Here is a 19242-nt window from a genome sequence, read left to right on the forward strand (position 1 = left end):
TTTCAGGACTGTACAAGGATAGTTATGAGGATCAGCTGAGAGAATGTGGACTGCAGAGTTTGGTGGATAGAAGAAGGAGAGGTGATATGATTGAGACTTTTAAACTGTTGAGAGGTGGTTACAGGGTTGACACTGGGGAGTTCTTTCGCTTGGTTGATCAGTGGGAAGGAGTGATGACAAGAGGCCATCCCTGGAAGTTACGAAAGGAAACTGTGAGCAAGAGGGTAAGGAGTGGTTTCTTTGTGTGGAGGGTGGTTGAGCCGTGGAATGCATTGCCTGATGGAGTGGTGGGAGCGAGAACGGTCAGTGAGTTTAAAGAGTGGTATGATAGACTTTGTGTTTCTCAGGGGGGGACCTCCCCTCAGTGAGTCTTGACAGACTTTATGTCTTAGGAAGGACCTCCCTCGATGAGTCTTTTGACTCCTTGGAGGCCTGAATAATAATAATAATAATAATAGTAATAATGGGAAGTCCTGGAGGGAACATGCTGTGATTTTGCATTCAGACAATCTGATTCCCTGCAGCTTCAGTTGGAATTTGTTATCACTGAGGTATGATTTGGTAAGTTTGTCCAGTCTTAGTTGGAATTTGGACTTCAGGAGTTTGAAAAGAAGTCCATTGTGCCATATTTTGTTGAATGTTTTGGCTCTGGTTAGGAAGGTTCTTCCCTGTGTGCTGCTTTCAGCTGTATCAAATGCTGATGTTTTCCACAATTCTGAGAACTTTTTGTTCAGAGGAATGGTTCTTCCAGAATCCAAATTTCTCATCAAAAATAAGATTTGGTTCTTCAGTGACTTTCTGCAATCTTAGTATTACCTGCTCAGCTAATTTTCCTAGGCAAGAGGGCAAGCTGATTGGGCAAGAGTTTGAGGTGAATTGTGCTGCTTTTCTTGGTTTTAGGATTATGTCAAATACTTTCCATTAAGCTGGGAAGTAGTAATAATATTGCATTAATAGTTGTTTTCATGTGATAATGTGCATGCATGTCAAATCAACTTTCATTAAAGCTTTGCTGTGGTCTTCCTCATTGGCCGTGTTGTGGTGTATTGCAATATTGTTCTTACTTAAATCTAGTTATAAGTTCTATGAAAACTTTGCATTGCATCTTTGCCTTTGCATATTCTGTGTAACCAGGGCTGACTCTACCAATGGTGCAACATGTGCATTTGCAGCAAAATTGGGCTGAACTATATAAAATAAATCATGAAGTCACATATTCTTTCTCTGTTTAAACAAGACTTCAGGATGTCATTAATTACATAATAAAACTTCATTGTACTGTATATTTTTTAAAAATCATAATCATTTAAAATAATGTATTATGTTGCGTTTAATATTGCACTGTCAGTGTGACGTGACAATAACAGAACACCTTCTATCTTGCGTTTATTTCCTATTCCATCGTTGGCCGTGAGTTGACCTTGACCTGAGGGTAAATCTCATTTAACCATGAGGAATTTCCTTAGACTACACTGGCCTTATTTATGATTTTGCAAATACAAAAGCAGGAAAAGTTTCATTTTAAACAGTAGGTTTACATTTTAGAAGTGAAAATGTAAATTAACTCATGTTAATACATGAAATGTCTTCTAAAATCTAAAAAAAAAATTATATTTACATAGTTATGTGTTTGTGATTTAGCAGTTCTTCATTCTAAATGATGTGATGAGCATTACTTACATGTAAGTTAATAGTCATCATCATCATCAAATTCCTGACATTTACCCTCAAGCGATTTACAGGATATGATAGTACTACATGAAAAATTACATCATTACTAACTTCCTATCTACAATTTTCCTCCAAATCAGTCTGTTACTTGTCAAGACTTTAACATTATCAGATCTTATATTTCTATCATCTAAGGCACTTTGTACCGTATCAATCCACCTATATCTTGGTCTTCCTCTTGGTTGTTTTCCTGCCAACCTGGCACAGAACACTTATTTTGCTAATCTTTCCTCGCCCATTCTGTTTAAGTGACCATACCACCTCAGATTAGCTCTGCTAATGCATTCCTGGATGCTGACAATATCAAGTTCTTTCCTAATATCCTCGTTTTTAATATGATATTGCCATTGATGCCATCTGTTCACGCCTCTAATCTTGCTCAGGACTCTCATATCTGTGGTCTCTAGTCTTTGGTCAAGTGTTTTACTTCTGACCCAGCTCTCAGATCCATGAGTTAAAACTGGTTTGAACACTGTCTTGTATACAGCTAATTTAGTGTTCCAACTAATTTCTCTCTTATTCCATAAGAATTTATTCAATCGAATCCCTACCATACCAGCTTTGTTGATTCTGTTGTCTATTTCCATATTTAATTTACCATCGTCACTAAAAATCGTGCCTAAGTAGCTGAAATGAATACTGATGAATGGCATGAATCCTGGATAATATGTTTAACCCCCACTGCATTTGAACAAAGGCTCACAATGATTATTATCATTCTATCTACACACTCTTACTTCATTGTTTGCATCCGTACTAAAGTAAAACAAACCTCTATCCATTTTTAATTTTCTTTTCTTTCTTTTTTCCATTGGTCAGTTTTTGAGTCTATTATCATGAATGATTCCTGTAGCTTTGAGTGATATCTCCTCTAACTTTACCATTAGCTTTATACTTGCAAAAAAGTTGTAATAGCATAAATGGAAATGTTTTATATTGCATTTCAATAGAATTTCAACAAATTTAATAACAAGATCTCCCCCTAACCCAAAACTAATTTTTTTTTCCTGCTCCAATTGTGGGATTTTTTCCTTGATATGGTTTATACCACACCAAATACAAGTGTAGTGCCTTACCAGATCTTCTAAATATATTAAGGACCAAGGATATTAATTTTGCTGTAACCAAAATGAATTGATTTTCCACAAATGAACTGTTTACTTCCATGTTTTCCAAATATTTGCACACTGACTTGTCAAAACTATAAAATTCTTCAAAAGGTGTGCACTGAAATGCTGTTGAGTGGATATCATTCATCATCAACAAGAGAATGAAGACTGTCAGATGCATTCATATCAAAGACATCCTTATTCTTAATTTCTTCATTAGTTACCTGCAAGTTTTGATATTTTTGCAAACCATACCCAGGACTCCAGAAATACAGCTTAAATCTACTAGCAATAAAAAAAAAATTACCACCCAAGGTATCAATTTATTTTATAAAAATATATCAATCTAAAAGTTTTAATCTAATATTTATATAAAATAGACTGATGCCTTGGGCGAGTATATATTTTTTTTTATTTGGTTTGGTATGGTTTGCAAAAATATCAAAACTTGCAGATAACTAACAAAGGAATTGAATTAAGTGCTTCTTAGGAATAATGCTGTTGAGTGGCTATTATTCACCATCAAGCATACTGGATGCATTCTCCCAATGTCTTGGGAGAATGCATCCAGTCTTTGCAACGTAATTGTATTTTTTTAAATAACAGCATTAAAAAGCATTTTTTTATGTAAAAGTTTCAGGTATTTAATTATATTAATCTAATTCATGTTGTTGGCTGTGAAAATAAGCTTAATACAATATTATATTATGATTGCATGATAACCTATTTAAGATGTTGGAAAAATAAGATGTATAGATGTATTACATTATTTAATTACATTCTGCCAGTTTTAATTTTTGTGTTTGTTATGACCAGTTTATTTTATTAATGCAATTTTTTTTTTTTTTAAATAATTTGGTGTCCAAAACCTACGGATGAACACTATTTCTGAAAATTACAGCTGCATATTCAGTTGAATCAGCTTGTGGCAGTTTGTATAACTGATGATTTTGAGTAGAAAGTGGGTACACATTCAAATTTTCAAATAGTGCCCAAATGGATCTCATGGTAGCACTCAACAGGATAAAAGGCAAAAGGCTAAGCGAATTGTGTTTGAAGGAAGCTCTCTTCGTGAAGGAATAAAGTTGCAAACTTGGATGCCTTGTAATGTCTCAAACAGATCATTTAGATGATTTCATGTGGGCAAGAATTATTGGAAAACTTGAAGAAGGGTGCAGAATTGCTTAGGGTGCAGACCTTCAGGAGTATTATTATTATATACCTCCAGGGAGTCCAAAGACTCATCGAGAAGGCACCTGCTCTACAACTCTGTCTCCGCCACTCAATACACCAACGCCATCTACCGCTAACCGCCACCACCAGTGGTGGTGGTGGTTAGCGGTAGATGGCCGAGTGGTTTGCGTATAAGCCTACTTGTTGCACACGTATTGCCACATCTTGAAAGTTGGCTCCATTCAAGCTCAGGTGTGCAGGTATCTCGACAAACTGTGGCAATAAGTCTTTGACAAGTATGCCTATACTCCTGAAGGCCCATAGTCTTGCATCCTTTATCCACAGCTGATCATAGAGCATGTTTTCAGTGGTATTCTATCCATAAAAATTGGACAAGACACCAATAGGCTAATGTACTCTTGACAGATGAGAGTCGTTTTAGTCTTTCCTCTGATTCTAGACAAGAGACTAGATCTGGTATGAAAGTGGTATACTGCTTACCATTGAGAGGATGCTCTTGAAAGGGATACATATGACAGTGCTGGATCATAGTGTGGGGAGGCATTATGCTGACACACCGAGTTACAAGTGCTGGAAAAAGGGACTATGGCTAGTGAATGATATTGCAATGAAGTTCTTCAACATCATGTTAAATTGTTCCGTGGTGCTCCATAGACAAAGAATTTGTTTTTACGGATGACAATGCCACATGACATCGTACACAAGCAGTGGAGATACTTCTGGAGACTGAGGATATTAATCGAATCAAGTGGCCAACGTGTTCCCCAGATCTCAACCCAATAGAACACATTTGAGATGCATTGCTGCTTGAAATTCCTCTCCAGAAAACAAACAAGCCTTATCTTTGCTCTGAAAGAGGAGTTGGCCAGTTTGCCTCAAAAACTCCTGAATCACTTGGTGCTGAGCATGATATGACATTGTGAGAGCTGCATCACAGTTCGGGCATTAAGCACTGTACATTAATTCCTTAACTACATCCTTAAGAAATTTGTAACTTTTGCCAAAAATGTATGGCAATTTAATTTTTATGAAATTTATAATACATTCTTTGTGTAACATAATTTATTGGTATGTTGGCAATAAATTTATGTCCACATTTGGCTATAGTCATGAAAATTTTTTTATATACAGGTAAAAATTTAATTTGTCCTTAACTTTTGTACACCAGCGTATATACATATACAGTTAAGGTTAATTCTAAACTAAATGAATGCATTGATTTGTTTAAAAATTTCTTTATTGGAAATGATAACTAATTTAATTTAAATGTATTCATGAAGGGGTGCTTAAGGTTCAGAGCTGTATAACTGAGAGGAAACCTACACATAGCCTTTAAAGGAATGTGGAGAACCGGCCAGGGCTTCTGACCTAATGTCCAATCCTCACCTTCTCGTGGTACACCCTGTTAGGTATCTACCTGGATACTGAACAAACGAGGATGGGCTGGCAATTCGGGATTTAGCCGACCAAATTGTATTCTTATTGGTTAAACCAAAATACAAAATGATGATACAACATGACAGAATTTCATGCTGGCTGGGGCGTCGCCTGGTTTAACAAGGCCCCTGTTGTTTTCGCCAGGGAACCAGGGCAAACAGCGAAAAGTCAGCTACTGAAACAAATCTGAAAACACACCCCCATCTCAACATCACCAGAGTTAAAGATCGGTACTATCAACATAAGAAGCCTGAATGGCAAAGAAATAGAGCTAGCTGAGGAATTAGATAAGTACCAGATCGACATAATAGGGATGACTGAAACAAAAAAAAAGACAAAAACTGGTGAGATCTTTCTGAGCAATAAATATAAAATGTTATATTCAGGCAATGACAATCAAGGAAAAGAAGGAGTAGGCATAGTATTCAACACTAAATACGAGGCTAATCTTCTTGAATGGCAGGCAGTATCACAGAAGGTTCTACTAAGGTAGAAGTGGAAGAATTTTTTGAGGCTTTAGAGAAAGCAACTGACACAATGAAAAAGGAAAAGTTGGTCCTTGTTGGGGATCTAAATAGCAGAGTAGGAAATGATTGTCAGACATACAAAAATATTTTGGGAAAATTTGGAGAAAAGAGCAAACCTAATAATAATAGCAAATACCTGTTGGATTTCTGCTCAGGACACGGACTAGTTATTACTAACACCATGTTCCAACATAAAAATGTGCACAAATTCACATGGAGAGAAGAGGCAAGGAATAAGAAAAGTCTTATTGACTATGTTATTGTTGATGGAGATGTTTTCTCCCTGGTGCAGGACACCAGAGTGCACAGAGGATTTGAAATTGGAAGTGATCACTATTTAGTCTTGAGTAGGATAAATTTTGAAAAGAAGAAAGTTTTAAAGGGAATGAAAGTTGAGCAGCTCTGAGATGTGAACTATGGAGTAAAATAAACAAAGATTATTGAAGAAAAAATAAAAGAGTTTGAGAACAGGAACCAAACCTTGGAGATTCAGTGGCAAGCCTTGAAGAATTTTTGATTCAGCCAAAGAGGCATGTGGTGAGGTCAGTACCGTCTACAGAGGTATAGCATAGAGGCAGCCTGCCTTAAGGTGCATCTAAATAAGGGCACCCGTTCATCCATATTGCGGTAGACAGCGTCGCTACACTAACAATTCCTGTTAGCATAGCAAGTGTGGAAAGAAATTTTTCCAAACTTAAACTGATTAAAAATTATTTGCAAACAGCAATGACCCAAGAAAGATTGGTTGGTCTAACAACTATATCGATAGAGGCGGACATTAATTTAAATTTAGAAGAGCTTATAAATTGTTTTATTGTACGATATCCCCATAGAGCAAATTAATATTATTATGTAATTGTTTTGCAGTAATGTTTCTGTTGTAATAAAAACAAAATAGCAATTGGAGATTTTCTTAAATTTTTGTCTTATAATCCATCAGGAGTGATATTTAAATGTTTTCCTCAGGGAGCTATCTAATCTGGCGACGGCCTTGGGTGAGGTTGGCTGCAAGAATAGAAAAATCAGAACTCCATGGTGGACACATGAAGTTAAAGAAGCGGTGAAGGAAAAGAAGAAATCATATCAAAAGTTCCTGGCAAATATGTGAGCTAGTGCTTTTAGAGAATACAGAGACAAATCTAAGAAAGTTAAACACTGTGTAAAACTAGCTAAACAAAAGTCATGGGAAGACCTTGGTAAGAACATAGAAAATAAATATCAAGAAGGTGGAAAGATATTCTGGAGGTTGTTGAAGAAGCTCAGAAATGGAGGAAAGAGTGTTGTAAAAGGAATTAGAGATGATAAAGGTGACATGAAAACTGGAGAAATGGATAGCCTTGATGTATGGAGCAATTACTTCAAAAAATTGCTAAATGAAAAAAATCAGTGACAGCACAGTGGTACAAAAACACTGATCAGGCATGCAATCAGGAATATATATATCCATGCTTGAACTAGAAAAAGCTATCAAAAGCCTGATATGTAGAAAGGCAGCTGGAGTAAATGATATTCAACAAGAAATGTTCAAGTATGGAGGTGTAAAAGTCTTACAGTGGCTGCACTGCATAGTTCAGGCCTGGACAGAGGGACGAATTCCTGATGATTGGAGTGGAGCTCTCATAGTACCCATATATAAAAAGGGAAATAAAACCGAATGTGAGAATTACAGAGGTATTTCCCTGAGTGTTCCTTGTAAGATTTATGCACGTATACTTGAGAAGAATTGTGGAAGAAAAGCTTGGTGAAGAACAAACTGGATTCAAGCCAAATAGAGGCTATCAGGATCAGATCTTCACTTTACGACAAATAGTCGAGAAATCATGGGAATATAACAAAGATCTGTATTTAAGTTTTGTCGATCTGGAAAAGGCATATGACAAGGTGCCAAGTGAGAAGCTATTCAAAATACTACAGTTATATGGTGTCAATGGGGCATTATATCAAGCAATACTTTGGCTTTATTTGAGTTGTAAGTCAGCAGTTAGAATTTAAGTAAGTACAGGAAGGTGGTTTAATGTTAAATCTGGTGTGAGACAAAGATGTACATTATCCCCTCTGTTATTTATTATCTATATGGATCACATTATGAAGGAAAGTGGTATTAAACCTGATATCAAAATTGGAGATGTTAATGTCAGCTCTTTGCTTTATGTGGATGATGTCATACGTCTAAATAAATCTGCTACAAGTCTGCAAGATTCCCTGACTAAATTGGATAACTGTTGTAATAGATATGGTATGAAGATCAGCAATAACAAGACAAAGACAATGAAAACAGGCAGAATCATTGAAAATGTCAACTGCATTGTGAATGGAGAACTTGTGGAACAAGTAAAACATTTTTCCTTGTTCCACAAAACTACTTAGGCACGATTTTTAGTGAAGATGGTAAATTAAATATGGAAAAAACAACAAGCTGGCATGGTAGGAAGTCAATTGAATCAATTCAATTAAGCATGGAATGAGAGAGAAATTAGTTGGAACACTGAATTAGCTGTATATACAAGACAGTGTTCAAACCAGTTTTAACTTATGGGTCTGAGAACTGGGTCAGAAGTAAAACACTTGACCAAAGACTAGAGACAGCAGATATGAGAGTCCTGAGAAAGATTAGAGGCATGAACAGATGGCATCAATGGCAATATCTTATTAAAAATGAGGATATTAGGAAAGAACTTGACCTTGTCAGCATCCAGGAATGTGTTAGCAGAGCTAATCTCAGGTGGTATAGTCACTTAAACAGAATGGGCTAGGAAAGATTAGCAAAACAAGTGTTCTCTGTCAGGTTGGCAGGAAAATGACCTAGAGGAAGACTGAGATATAGTTGGATTGATACAGTAAAAAGTGCCTTAGAAGATTGAAATATAAGATCTGGTAATGTTGGAGGCTTGACAAGTAACAGACTGATTTGGAGGAAAATTGTAGATAGGAAGTTAGTAATGATATAAATTTTTCATGTAGTACTATCATATCCTGTACACCCCCCCTTGAGGGTACATGGCAGGAATTTGATGATGATGTATTCATGAAGTGAAAAACTTATGTGTTTTCTCACACACTTTAACTTTGAGAAATTTACTATTTTCAAAGGAAATGTCGAAACTGTAACAAGTAATGGTTTCTCATTTTTTTCGCTTCATGACTGAAACAAAATCTAGAAGTGTAATGCGTAGTGAAGCATGCATGGAGCGAAAAGAACACATAATACTGATGTAAAAGAAATGAGGGGATTTTTGGAACTTGATAGCAGATATTTATGAAATTGTATATTATATTACCTTTCTTTTAGTGTTGCACGGTAATCAGCATTCATTTTAGAAATTATGGACTTTATAAGCGTGTTATAAATAACTATTTTAATTTCCCGATGTTTCGATCTTCATATTAAGATCATCATCTGAAGTATATACAAATATACAAGGACAAGCTGAGTTACATCACACACAGTAAGCTAAAGAAACAATAATTTGATCACCGGTTATTCTACTGACATGACCTCTAGTGAAAAAAAAATTTACAGATTAATTAATTATTTAGAAACTGCATCAAAGCTAAATTCTATTTAAGATAATTTGAGAAAAACATTCTTTCTTATAGATAGTCTTCATTCAGTAACAATAATGTCCTATTTTTAACATTACAATTCTTATTTTAGATTTAGGATTCTGGATTACCTACAGTCCTGTTTAAAGTTAACTCTTAGAGAGAAAGGTTCTGTGGGTAGAATATGTGCCTTCCATATGCTTGGAATTTTTAGACCATCATTCTTGTTCAGATTGGCGTGGTTGATAAGAATCTCACAGGCTTCCTTAAATTTGCGTTCATACCATGTTTTGGTGTGATGTAAACAACTGATGCTTTTCCAGTCAATTTTATGTAGTGTTCAGGGCATGATCAGAAAGGCCAACTTCACCATAGTTATTATATTTAATGTGTCGTTTATGTTCCTTTTTGTCTGATAGGAATTGTGTGTCCTGTTTTCCCTATATATGGTATATTACAGGTGTAATGAATACATTATACTCCAGGATGGGCCAGCGGAGGGAGTGGGCCTTTGGATGAGTTGAGTAAGCTTTTTAATTTTGCAGGAGGCTTAAAGGTGGGCATTCATTTTAGAAATTATGGACTTTACAACCGTGTTATAAATTAATTTCCCAACGTTTCGATCTTCATATTAAGATCATCTGCTGGAGTATATTATATATATATATATATATTATATATATGTTAAAAATACCAAACTATTTTTAAACCTGGTTTTACTCCATTTCCCAAGAGCAAACAGACAAACAAGTCAAGTTTGCACCTGCAAGTGTTGCAAGTCTAGCTGACCCTACTTTCTACATATTATATATATATATTATTTGTTATCTTCTGTTACTTTATGACACGAGACGACAATTGCAACAGAACAACTGTTGGTGGAAGAAGATACAACAGGTTGGGTTTTTAATAACTTTTTGTTATTTGTAATTTTTCATATTCATATAGAAAGGAAAATAAAGTTCTGAACCTTAAAGGATGGAAGAAAGTGAAGTTGATTACTTTACTTTATGACTTTTAAAGAAAACCAGTACCTAAAATTTCAAATGTTTCTGTAATTCTTTAAAAAGAAATGCTGTAACGTTCAGGATTTCCAATCTGGGAAGTTTTATTTCTGACTTTCTGGAAATAAAACTTCTTCAGTAAATTTGTTGGAAGCCACCCTTTGATCAATAACTTGACAGGGTTTTAAGATGTATTGAAATATGGGGGAGGAGAGCATAAATTTGAATGAGGTTTAAATTTCACTTGTCACTTGTCTCTGATCACTCACCTCTGGCAAGTGGATTTCTAGAGCATTCACCATATCTGTTTATTTCTGTGGCAATCGCACTTATTATATCATCACCAAAAACTAATTCAAAATATTGTGATGGTGACAGATTTTAGTTTTTGAAAACCATTGAACCACTTAAGCTGTTCAATGCAATATTAGGCTCAATGTTTCTCATTTCCTAATTGCATTTTGGTAGATATTTCTCCCTTTTTTTGTGGAGGGGGAGGTGATGAGGATTTAGATTCCACATTTTCAACTGAAGAATCATCTAAAGCAGCGAGTGTATTCTTCCAGGCAAATTATTTATCATTCCTGGACCATTTTCTTCACCAGAATCTTTATCTTCAGCTGAATCCAAAATGTCATTTAGTTTTGAGGGAATTTTGGATTTGCTGTAGAACCATATAGGATCATTTTTGTTAGGGGGGGGGGGGGGGGTTGAGTATGTGTTCGCTTGTGAATACATGCATGAATATGTACATACCTATGTATGTGTATATTTAGGTAACAATTAATATATCTTGTATTGCATATATGTGTAAACCAAAAGTATCATATGGTTGTAATATCCTTGTCATCAAACATTTTTCATCTATGAGCATGTACATATGACTGATTTGTAAATGCATATAATACAAGCACATTTCAGATGATAAACTTGAAACTTATACTGATTAAAATTTAATGTTATTGATTAAAATATACATGAAAATATGATAATTTGAGAAGTGATAAATGCTTGAAACACTTGACTCTGTGAATAGGGTATGTCCGAAAATCGAAATTCAATAATCTAGCTTATTGGAATAGCACCACCAACAACGAACCTATCACTTAAAAGTCACAAACAACACTGAATATATTTTATCCATTTACTACTGGAACATATGGCCATATAAGTGTTTTATGTAAACACATTTTCTATAAATATTTTTTTAGGCAGACTATATTAAAGGATGCCAAGCATAAATTGGTAAGGAACATTATTAAGAAACAACGACATCATTATGTGCCAGTATTAATATTTTACAGAAACATATTTTGACATTGGCATTTCTTGCCACTGAAATATAGAAGTTTCAAAACTCATTCCAGTGCTTTATAAGTAAATTTTGTCAAAATTGACATTGGCACATATTATACCAAGTCACAATTATTTTCTTGTTCCGCTAAACTCACTGACATCATTCCTCCACTTTCCCTCAAGCCCGTGAACACATAAACAGCTGCTGGTTGACATCCATTCACTGTTTACCAGACATAAAACCAGCTTCTCATTCTTCTCCTCACATGGTCCTTCCTTAATGACAACAACTTCCAGTTCAAAAAACATATCAGCAGGTTCCTTCTTCTTTCTTCTTGACTACGTGCTACACATGCAGCACTAATGTACTGCTTGTTTTGCAACCCCCTCACATGGAATTGATATATATTAGTGTCCAACCACAGAACCACAGATGCGAGACCCTTGGCAGGCAGTGTGCCAAGGAGAGTCAATTCATGTTGAGGGAGAAAAAGGAATAAGGCGATGTACAAATTCGTTAACAACATGCGAAATCACATGCTTTTATACGTAAATTTTCCAACTGTTGTAACTATTTTTGTACAACAGTTGGAAAATTTATGTATAAAGCACATGATTTCACGTGTTGGTAATGAAATTTTGGTAAAAACTAGAATTTTCATAAAAGTAAAGCTAATTTTCCAATGCATAATAATAAACACTCATTCCACTAAATGCATTGATTACCCTATTATCAGAATGGATTCACCTTCTTCTGCCATGCACAGAAGTGTCGAGGGGTCTCGCATCTGTGTCGCACAGTATGTATATTTAAAAAGGAAAAAAAATAGCAGCAGCAGCAGCTACAGCAAGAAGGATAGCATGTCTAAACTTGTAAAATTATCACAAGGGATATACACACCTTCAAGCTTTCAATCCAGTGAAAGCCTCCCTGCATGAGCATTTTCCAGATATATAAATTGAGAGAGAGCAAGTCACATCATATGATTTCCTGGCTTACCAGATTTTATCATTCTAGATTATTTTTTGTGAGATTACTTATACAACCTTGATACTGGTGAAGGAAATAGCTGAACTGCATATCAGCAATAAGCACTGTGGGAAGTTATTATCACACTAGACATGTTACAAAGTGTCTGGCAAGAAAACAAGTATCATCTTGATATTTGTAAATAAATCCACTAAAATCATATCATTGTCTTTAGTTCTCGTACTTTATAATTTGGTTTTTAGTAATAATTCTGATGGATATACTGTAAATTATTTTTTATTTTCTGTTTTTTGTTATGAGAAACATTATTTCATAATATCCATTGTATATTGTTTCTACATTTTAAATGTCAAGTTTAATGTAATATTTTAAATTCAGCTAGTTTAAATTCGGGCAAAATGTAAGGTTTTAAATTCAGCTGGTTCACAATCTCTCTTTTTGGAATATGCTTAAAGAAGGTCAGCATTCAACCCATTCCAAAAAGAAAGCAAGATCATATCAAACTATTAGCCCATTGCTCTCACCCCCAGATCTATTTAAAATAATGGAGAAACTAATCAACAAACTTCTTCCTGGTGGCATACTAGTTAGTCAGTGAATCACTAATATTGATTTCTAGAACGTTACTCTAGAATCCATATCAGATCTTCCAGTTTGCATTGTGCACTTGTGGACACATGACATGGAAAGGTTTGGAGAAACTTGCTGTTGGCATTAACAGAACATTTGATCCAATCTGACATCAAGACATGTTCAGTAATATATGTTATACTTTGATGTCTTAATCCTATATCCATGTGTAAGTATAAATGTCAAGTATCTTACAACCTAGCCTAGCCTATTTGTATATAAAGGCTGTTAAATTCACATCATTTGCCTTAGTCTCCATAATGTTTTTGAATTATGGTAAAAGTTGCTACTTAGACTAATTTTGAACTTTATTTTGGGCTTCCACTGATGAGACCTCACTAAAGTTCGAACTAGTCTCTTAGTTTCAGCTTTACTGAGGTAAAATAAGCTACTTCACACTTACACTTGGATATGGGATTTAGATAAGAATATAATTTCTTGTCAAGTATAATATACATTGTAACCAAGTAGAAAAGCTTTCCACACTATTCAGCAAGTCCACCTTTTTTAAATGAGTATCCAGCTTTTTCTATATATACTAGGGGAGGCTATGACCCCCCAGGCACCTACGGCACCTAACCCCTCAATTTTCAGGCTGATAGGTCATCACTGATTATATGCAGTTGTCCCTGTGTTGCACTACCTTTAAGAGAGAGCTACCTACCCAATGGTAGTGCAACAGAAGGGCAACTCGTAGCAAAGGTGGAGGAAGCATCATGCATTTCGTCGCCTTCCAAAAGTCATGACCTACCAACCTGACGTCACATCCGTTTCGAATTTTATGTCACATCCATGACATAAAAACATTTCAAATTTCGGCTTATCTTAAATTCCTGGAAACCTCTAATTAAAGGAACTTGTTGTGTCAGAAAAAGGGCTGACTCACTATTCATAAGCCATTTTGTTTCCACCCAACACAGAGACAATGAAAACCTAAAGATAAGGACATGCTTATACTTCCAAGGACAGGGCTAAGGGAGTATTATATATAAATTCACTCAAAGGTATATCAACTTGACTGAGATTATTAATACTGAGTAAGCTAAGGAAATCTGTGTTTAAAACTAATATTATTTCTGTAAAATAAGCAAAGGAAAACTGTGTTACAGGACCAAAATTGTTGTTATTTAATGTGCTTAAGAGATCTATGTTTTAGAACCATGTTAGAATAGTTCACAGTTAGGGTGACCAATTGGCCGTGGCAAAGAATATGATGTAGTCAACGAGAGAGGGCGCTCAGAAGGCAAATATAAGGCACCGTGCGAGACTCAAACGCTCTCTTATTTTCTGTTCCTGTCCAAGTCCTGGATAGCTGAGGAAGCTTGTCGCCGGTGCCCAGCAACAATCTCCCGGTTGCTGTTGTACCGAGTCGAATGAAGTCAGAATTTCAGTAAAGAGCCATTGGTGAACCACGGCAGTGTAAAGTCAGCAAAGGGCAACCTTCGAAGAAGGTATAAGTAAGTCGCAGAGGCCATAGAAACATGTGGCCAGGAAATATGGAAGTCTTGCCATATCGGAAGTGAAAGCGTGGGGAGGAGGTCACGGAAACCCCTTGAAAAAAGACAAGATGGTAATGTACAACCTTTTCATACATATTATAGAATTGTAAACGTAAAAAGGAATAGGAACCAAGGATTTGAGGAGCTCCACACATTAACTTATCCATAGTGCCTTAATGACTATTTGGACTAATTGTCTGTGTTAAGTAAGCTTATGCCATTCCAAGCTTGTGCCGAGAAGGGAACCTAACCTTTGAACTGTTTGTCAGGAAGAAGCTATTTGCTGTAGTGTTAGATATTAGCCTGATTTTCACTTAAATTTTGGGGGATAGAGATTTTGCCGAATTAGAATTTGTTTTCCATGTCAAAATATAAGTTAGAATGAGTTTGATATGCCATGTATAAAGTTTATGTCTAATTGTGCTTAGAAAGTGAGCATTGAGTAACCCTGTAAGGATGTCGAGTCTGAGTTTAATAATATGACAGAGATATAGGATTTGTATTACCTAAGCATAGAGATTGTAATCTTGGATATCTTAATCTAAAGGGGGGGGGGAGGTTTCAGACTCTCAATTTAATTCAAAGAAGGTAACTTAGCATTGAAATTATTACTTAAAGTGTATCTATGCTAATGTTTTAATAAATGTATTCCTTTATATCAAAGTTCATGAGTCTGTTGTTCTGAGACTGAATTACCACTTATTAAACTTTTGGACCTGTGTGAGTGAAGGGGGAAGCAATTCATGTAAGAAAGAAAAGGGGGGAACCATGACTGCACATCACGTGATCCCTAATAAATTAATGTTATTTATTTGAGTATCAGAATTTAGTTGCCGGCTGGCGCAGTCATTCTAAAAAAATATAAATTTGTCGGCAATAAAATAACTGATATGCATGAGAGATAAGTAAAGCATAGAGTATAATAAAGAATAATAATAATAAAAGAAAAAGAGACACGTATGCAGAGACGTAACAAACTTTAATGGAAGAAAGATAAAGAAAGAAAGAAAAAATAATTTCATGAATGTATAAAGTAGATATTTATAATCCTGCATAATCATAAATAAACTAAATAAATCTTCTAACACGTTTTTATTTTATATAGAGTAGATATCAAATAATGTGACATAAAAATTTCAAATTTCGTCTTATCTTTTTATAGATATAGAGTAGATATATATATATATTATTATAATTCATTTTACTCGATGGGAAATATTATTAAAAAGTATTATTATTATTACTTGGTATCAGGTCATTAAAACTTTTTAATAATATATATATATATATAACATGCTGTGGCCTTACAAGAAGACTTGAATAAATTGAGTGATTAGGCACAGGAATGGGGTGGTCAGTTCAATGTTGCAAAATATAAGGTTTTAAAATTTGGAAAACAAAAATGGGATGCAGAATTTATGCTTGGTGAGGATATATTGTTGGAGGTGGAGGAAATAAGAGATCTGGGGGTGATAGTGGATAAGGATCTGAAATTTAGGGGACACATAGCCAAAATTGTGGAGACAACACAAAGGCTTCTGGGAATGATGCAGAGGACACTGACTTGTAGAAGTAGAGAGATTCGTGTTCCATTGTATAAGGCTTTGATTATGCCACACATGGCCTATTGTGCCCAGATTTGGTCATCTGGTTTTCAGAAGGATGAAGAGATGTTGGAAAGGGTCCAGAGGCGACTGACTAAGGTAGTTTCTAACCTCTGGAATGTCATGGACAGAAGGAAGAGAGCAGATATGATAGAGACCTACAAGTTAGTAAGGGATTAAATTAAATTAAGGGGATAAAAATCCCTTATTATTTTACAGCCAGTATGCGAAACTCTAAGATCGAAAACTACAATCTAAGAGTTTCATGGCGAAGAACTGTCGGCGAATCCAAGCGTAAGTGACCACCTGGTAGTATAAAACCAAGGCAAAGGTGAAGCAAGCTCCCTCACTATCCTTTTTTTTTTTTTTTAATATAGGATCAGTGATGGAGAGGTTCTACAGAAAATAGTGGGATCAGGGGAGAACTAGAGGTCATCCCTGGAAACTGTATAAAGAGGCTGTGAGTATCGAGTGAGAAGCAGGTTTTTTTTCATGCAGAGTTGTGAATGATTGGAATGCCTTGCCTGAGAGTGTGGTGTCTACAGAGTATTGAGCGTGTTTAAAGCACGGTATGATGAGCTGTGTGTGTGTGTATGATAAAAGGACCTCCCAGATGAGTCTTTAACTCCATGGGGTCTTGGGTAATAATAATAATAACATTGTGGGATGACTGACTCCTCTCTCTCTCACACACACACACAGACTTTAACTCTACTTTGTGAAGATTGTTTTTTAATATAAATATGATTATTTTGAGTATAATTATCATGATTATTCTTACAGAATCTGAACAAACTAAAGTTGGAATATATCAGGTACCATGCCATAATCATTGTTCCTTAAAGTGACTCTTAACAAAAGCTTGCAATTGGAATATAGTGGACCAAGGCGTTCTAGTCATGATTCTTGTGGTCTCATAAAACTGAATTTTAAGGAGATAAAAATGCATGTAAAAAAAGAACAGCTAACAGATGACATTAGTTATCTGTAAATATCCTCTGAATGGTTGTATTTTTTTTATTATTAAAATGTTCACAATTTGTTAGTTTAATCAAAGACTAAAATGATCATTTCAATTGTAGTTTCAGATATTTATTCATATAACTGTTTTGTGTAATAAATTTTTTCATTCTCTTCTCTTCCCTTCCTGTTTTCCTTTTTGATTATTAAAAAAAATTGAAATAATAATTCCACAGCCTTGAAGTAACATGTCTTGTTTAATTGGTATTTTTTACTGAAATATACAAAGAACATGTATAGTTATATTGCAATGTATCACATAATTAAGTTCCACTATAGTTGTTATTTTTGTTAATATTACTTTAAGAAAGCATTATTAGTTCTGTTATTAAATGAAGGAAAAGTAATTTAAATTTAAATATTGTCTTGCATTTGTTCATTATTAACATTTTCTAATGATTTTTATAATTGTACCTACATGTTCTAGACATCATGATATTAAACTGATTACTGTGTTAAAAGTAGACTTTTGTATTACAAGGCTTAACATCATAATTTTGTTTAGTCTGAAGATAAAAATCAAGGTGATAATCTCTCTCTCTCTCTTTTCATTCCTTACTTTCAGAGAAAAACTTTTAAATGTATTCTATGAAATGTAAGTTTTAAATTTTACTCCAATTTTAAAGTTTTTCAATAATTGTATTGAAAAGGAATAAAAATTATTTGTTAAACTAGCAGTAATATTGTTGCACATTAGATAAATATACATAATTTTTTTTTATTGAAGCCTGATCAGTTTCCAGTATAGTTTTTGCCAACAATGGAAGTAGATTTCCTTTGCTAAATGGAAGAATAAACATGGAAAATATTGGAAGGGACACCAGATTACTGACAATTTTCTTTTCTAAATTATCCTGATAAGCCTCCATAAATCAGCCAGTTTTGATGATGCTCTTTGGTTGGAAAAAAACTGGGGCCAAATCCTGTCTAGGATACAAAGAACCTTTATCAGAGCTTTTTTGTGGAATTGAGTTAGTCAGTCTCATATGAAGGTGGCAGGGTTTTTCATCCCATTGAAACAAGTAGCAAATTGACTCAAAGAAACATATAATTGATTATTTATTTATTTATTTATTTATTTTGTATCCAAATACAAGTGGTACAGTAATAAATGATTGGTACAACATTATTTACAACTATTAAGATATATCACAAATGAGAACAGCTTAAATTTAATAGATAAATTATAAAGGGAATGAAAACTATATACAAGTTATATACAATAAACATAGTCAAATGTTCTTCCAGTATTGTGTGCAGTCAACTGCTCTTTCTGTGCAAGATGTAAGGTCCTCTTTGGTGCAAGGTGACTGAAGAAGAGGGCAAGAAAGAAGGTGTTTCGTTGACTGGGTTGTCCCACATTCACATTATCAGGTCCAATGAGGAAGCCCCATTTGTTGAGATTTTGTTTGCAATGTCCTATCATTCGTAGTCTGTTGAGGCTTTTCCAGACATTCTATTCCAAGTGGAAGATGTTCGGTTATTGGAATACGAGTATTATTCTCAGGGTAATTGTTGAAGCTTTGTCTCTGGAGGGTTTTGGATGGTTCAACAGTTGGTTGCTAGAAAGCTATGTCAAGATCTTAGTCTTTGAGGCACTGAAGTCTGGCCAAATAGTGGGTGGCGCTCATCATTTGTCTGCTTCTTTCATCAGCTG

The 19242-nt window shown here is 34.9% G+C and overlaps 1 protein-coding gene across 1 annotated transcript in view; it reads left to right on the plus strand.

Moving 5' to 3' along the window:
* Positions 1 to 18256, plus strand: part of LOC150106878 (uncharacterized) — an 85685-nt gene extending 67429 nt beyond the window's left edge. The window contains exon 4 of the mRNA XM_090392787.1: positions 17349 to 18256. Within this exon, the coding sequence (XP_090248913.1) occupies positions 17349 to 17413 (65 nt within the window). The 3' untranslated portion in view covers positions 17414 to 18256. The remainder of the gene's footprint in view (positions 1 to 17348) is intronic.
* The last annotated feature ends 986 nt before the right edge of the window (positions 18257 to 19242 follow it).

This window comes from Typopeltis vanoorti, chromosome 5 (assembly GCF_054136105.1).
Source record: "Typopeltis vanoorti isolate ZY-2024b chromosome 5, IOZ_Tvanoo_1.0, whole genome shotgun sequence".
Taxonomy (NCBI): Eukaryota; Metazoa; Arthropoda; class Arachnida; order Uropygi; family Thelyphonidae; genus Typopeltis; species Typopeltis vanoorti.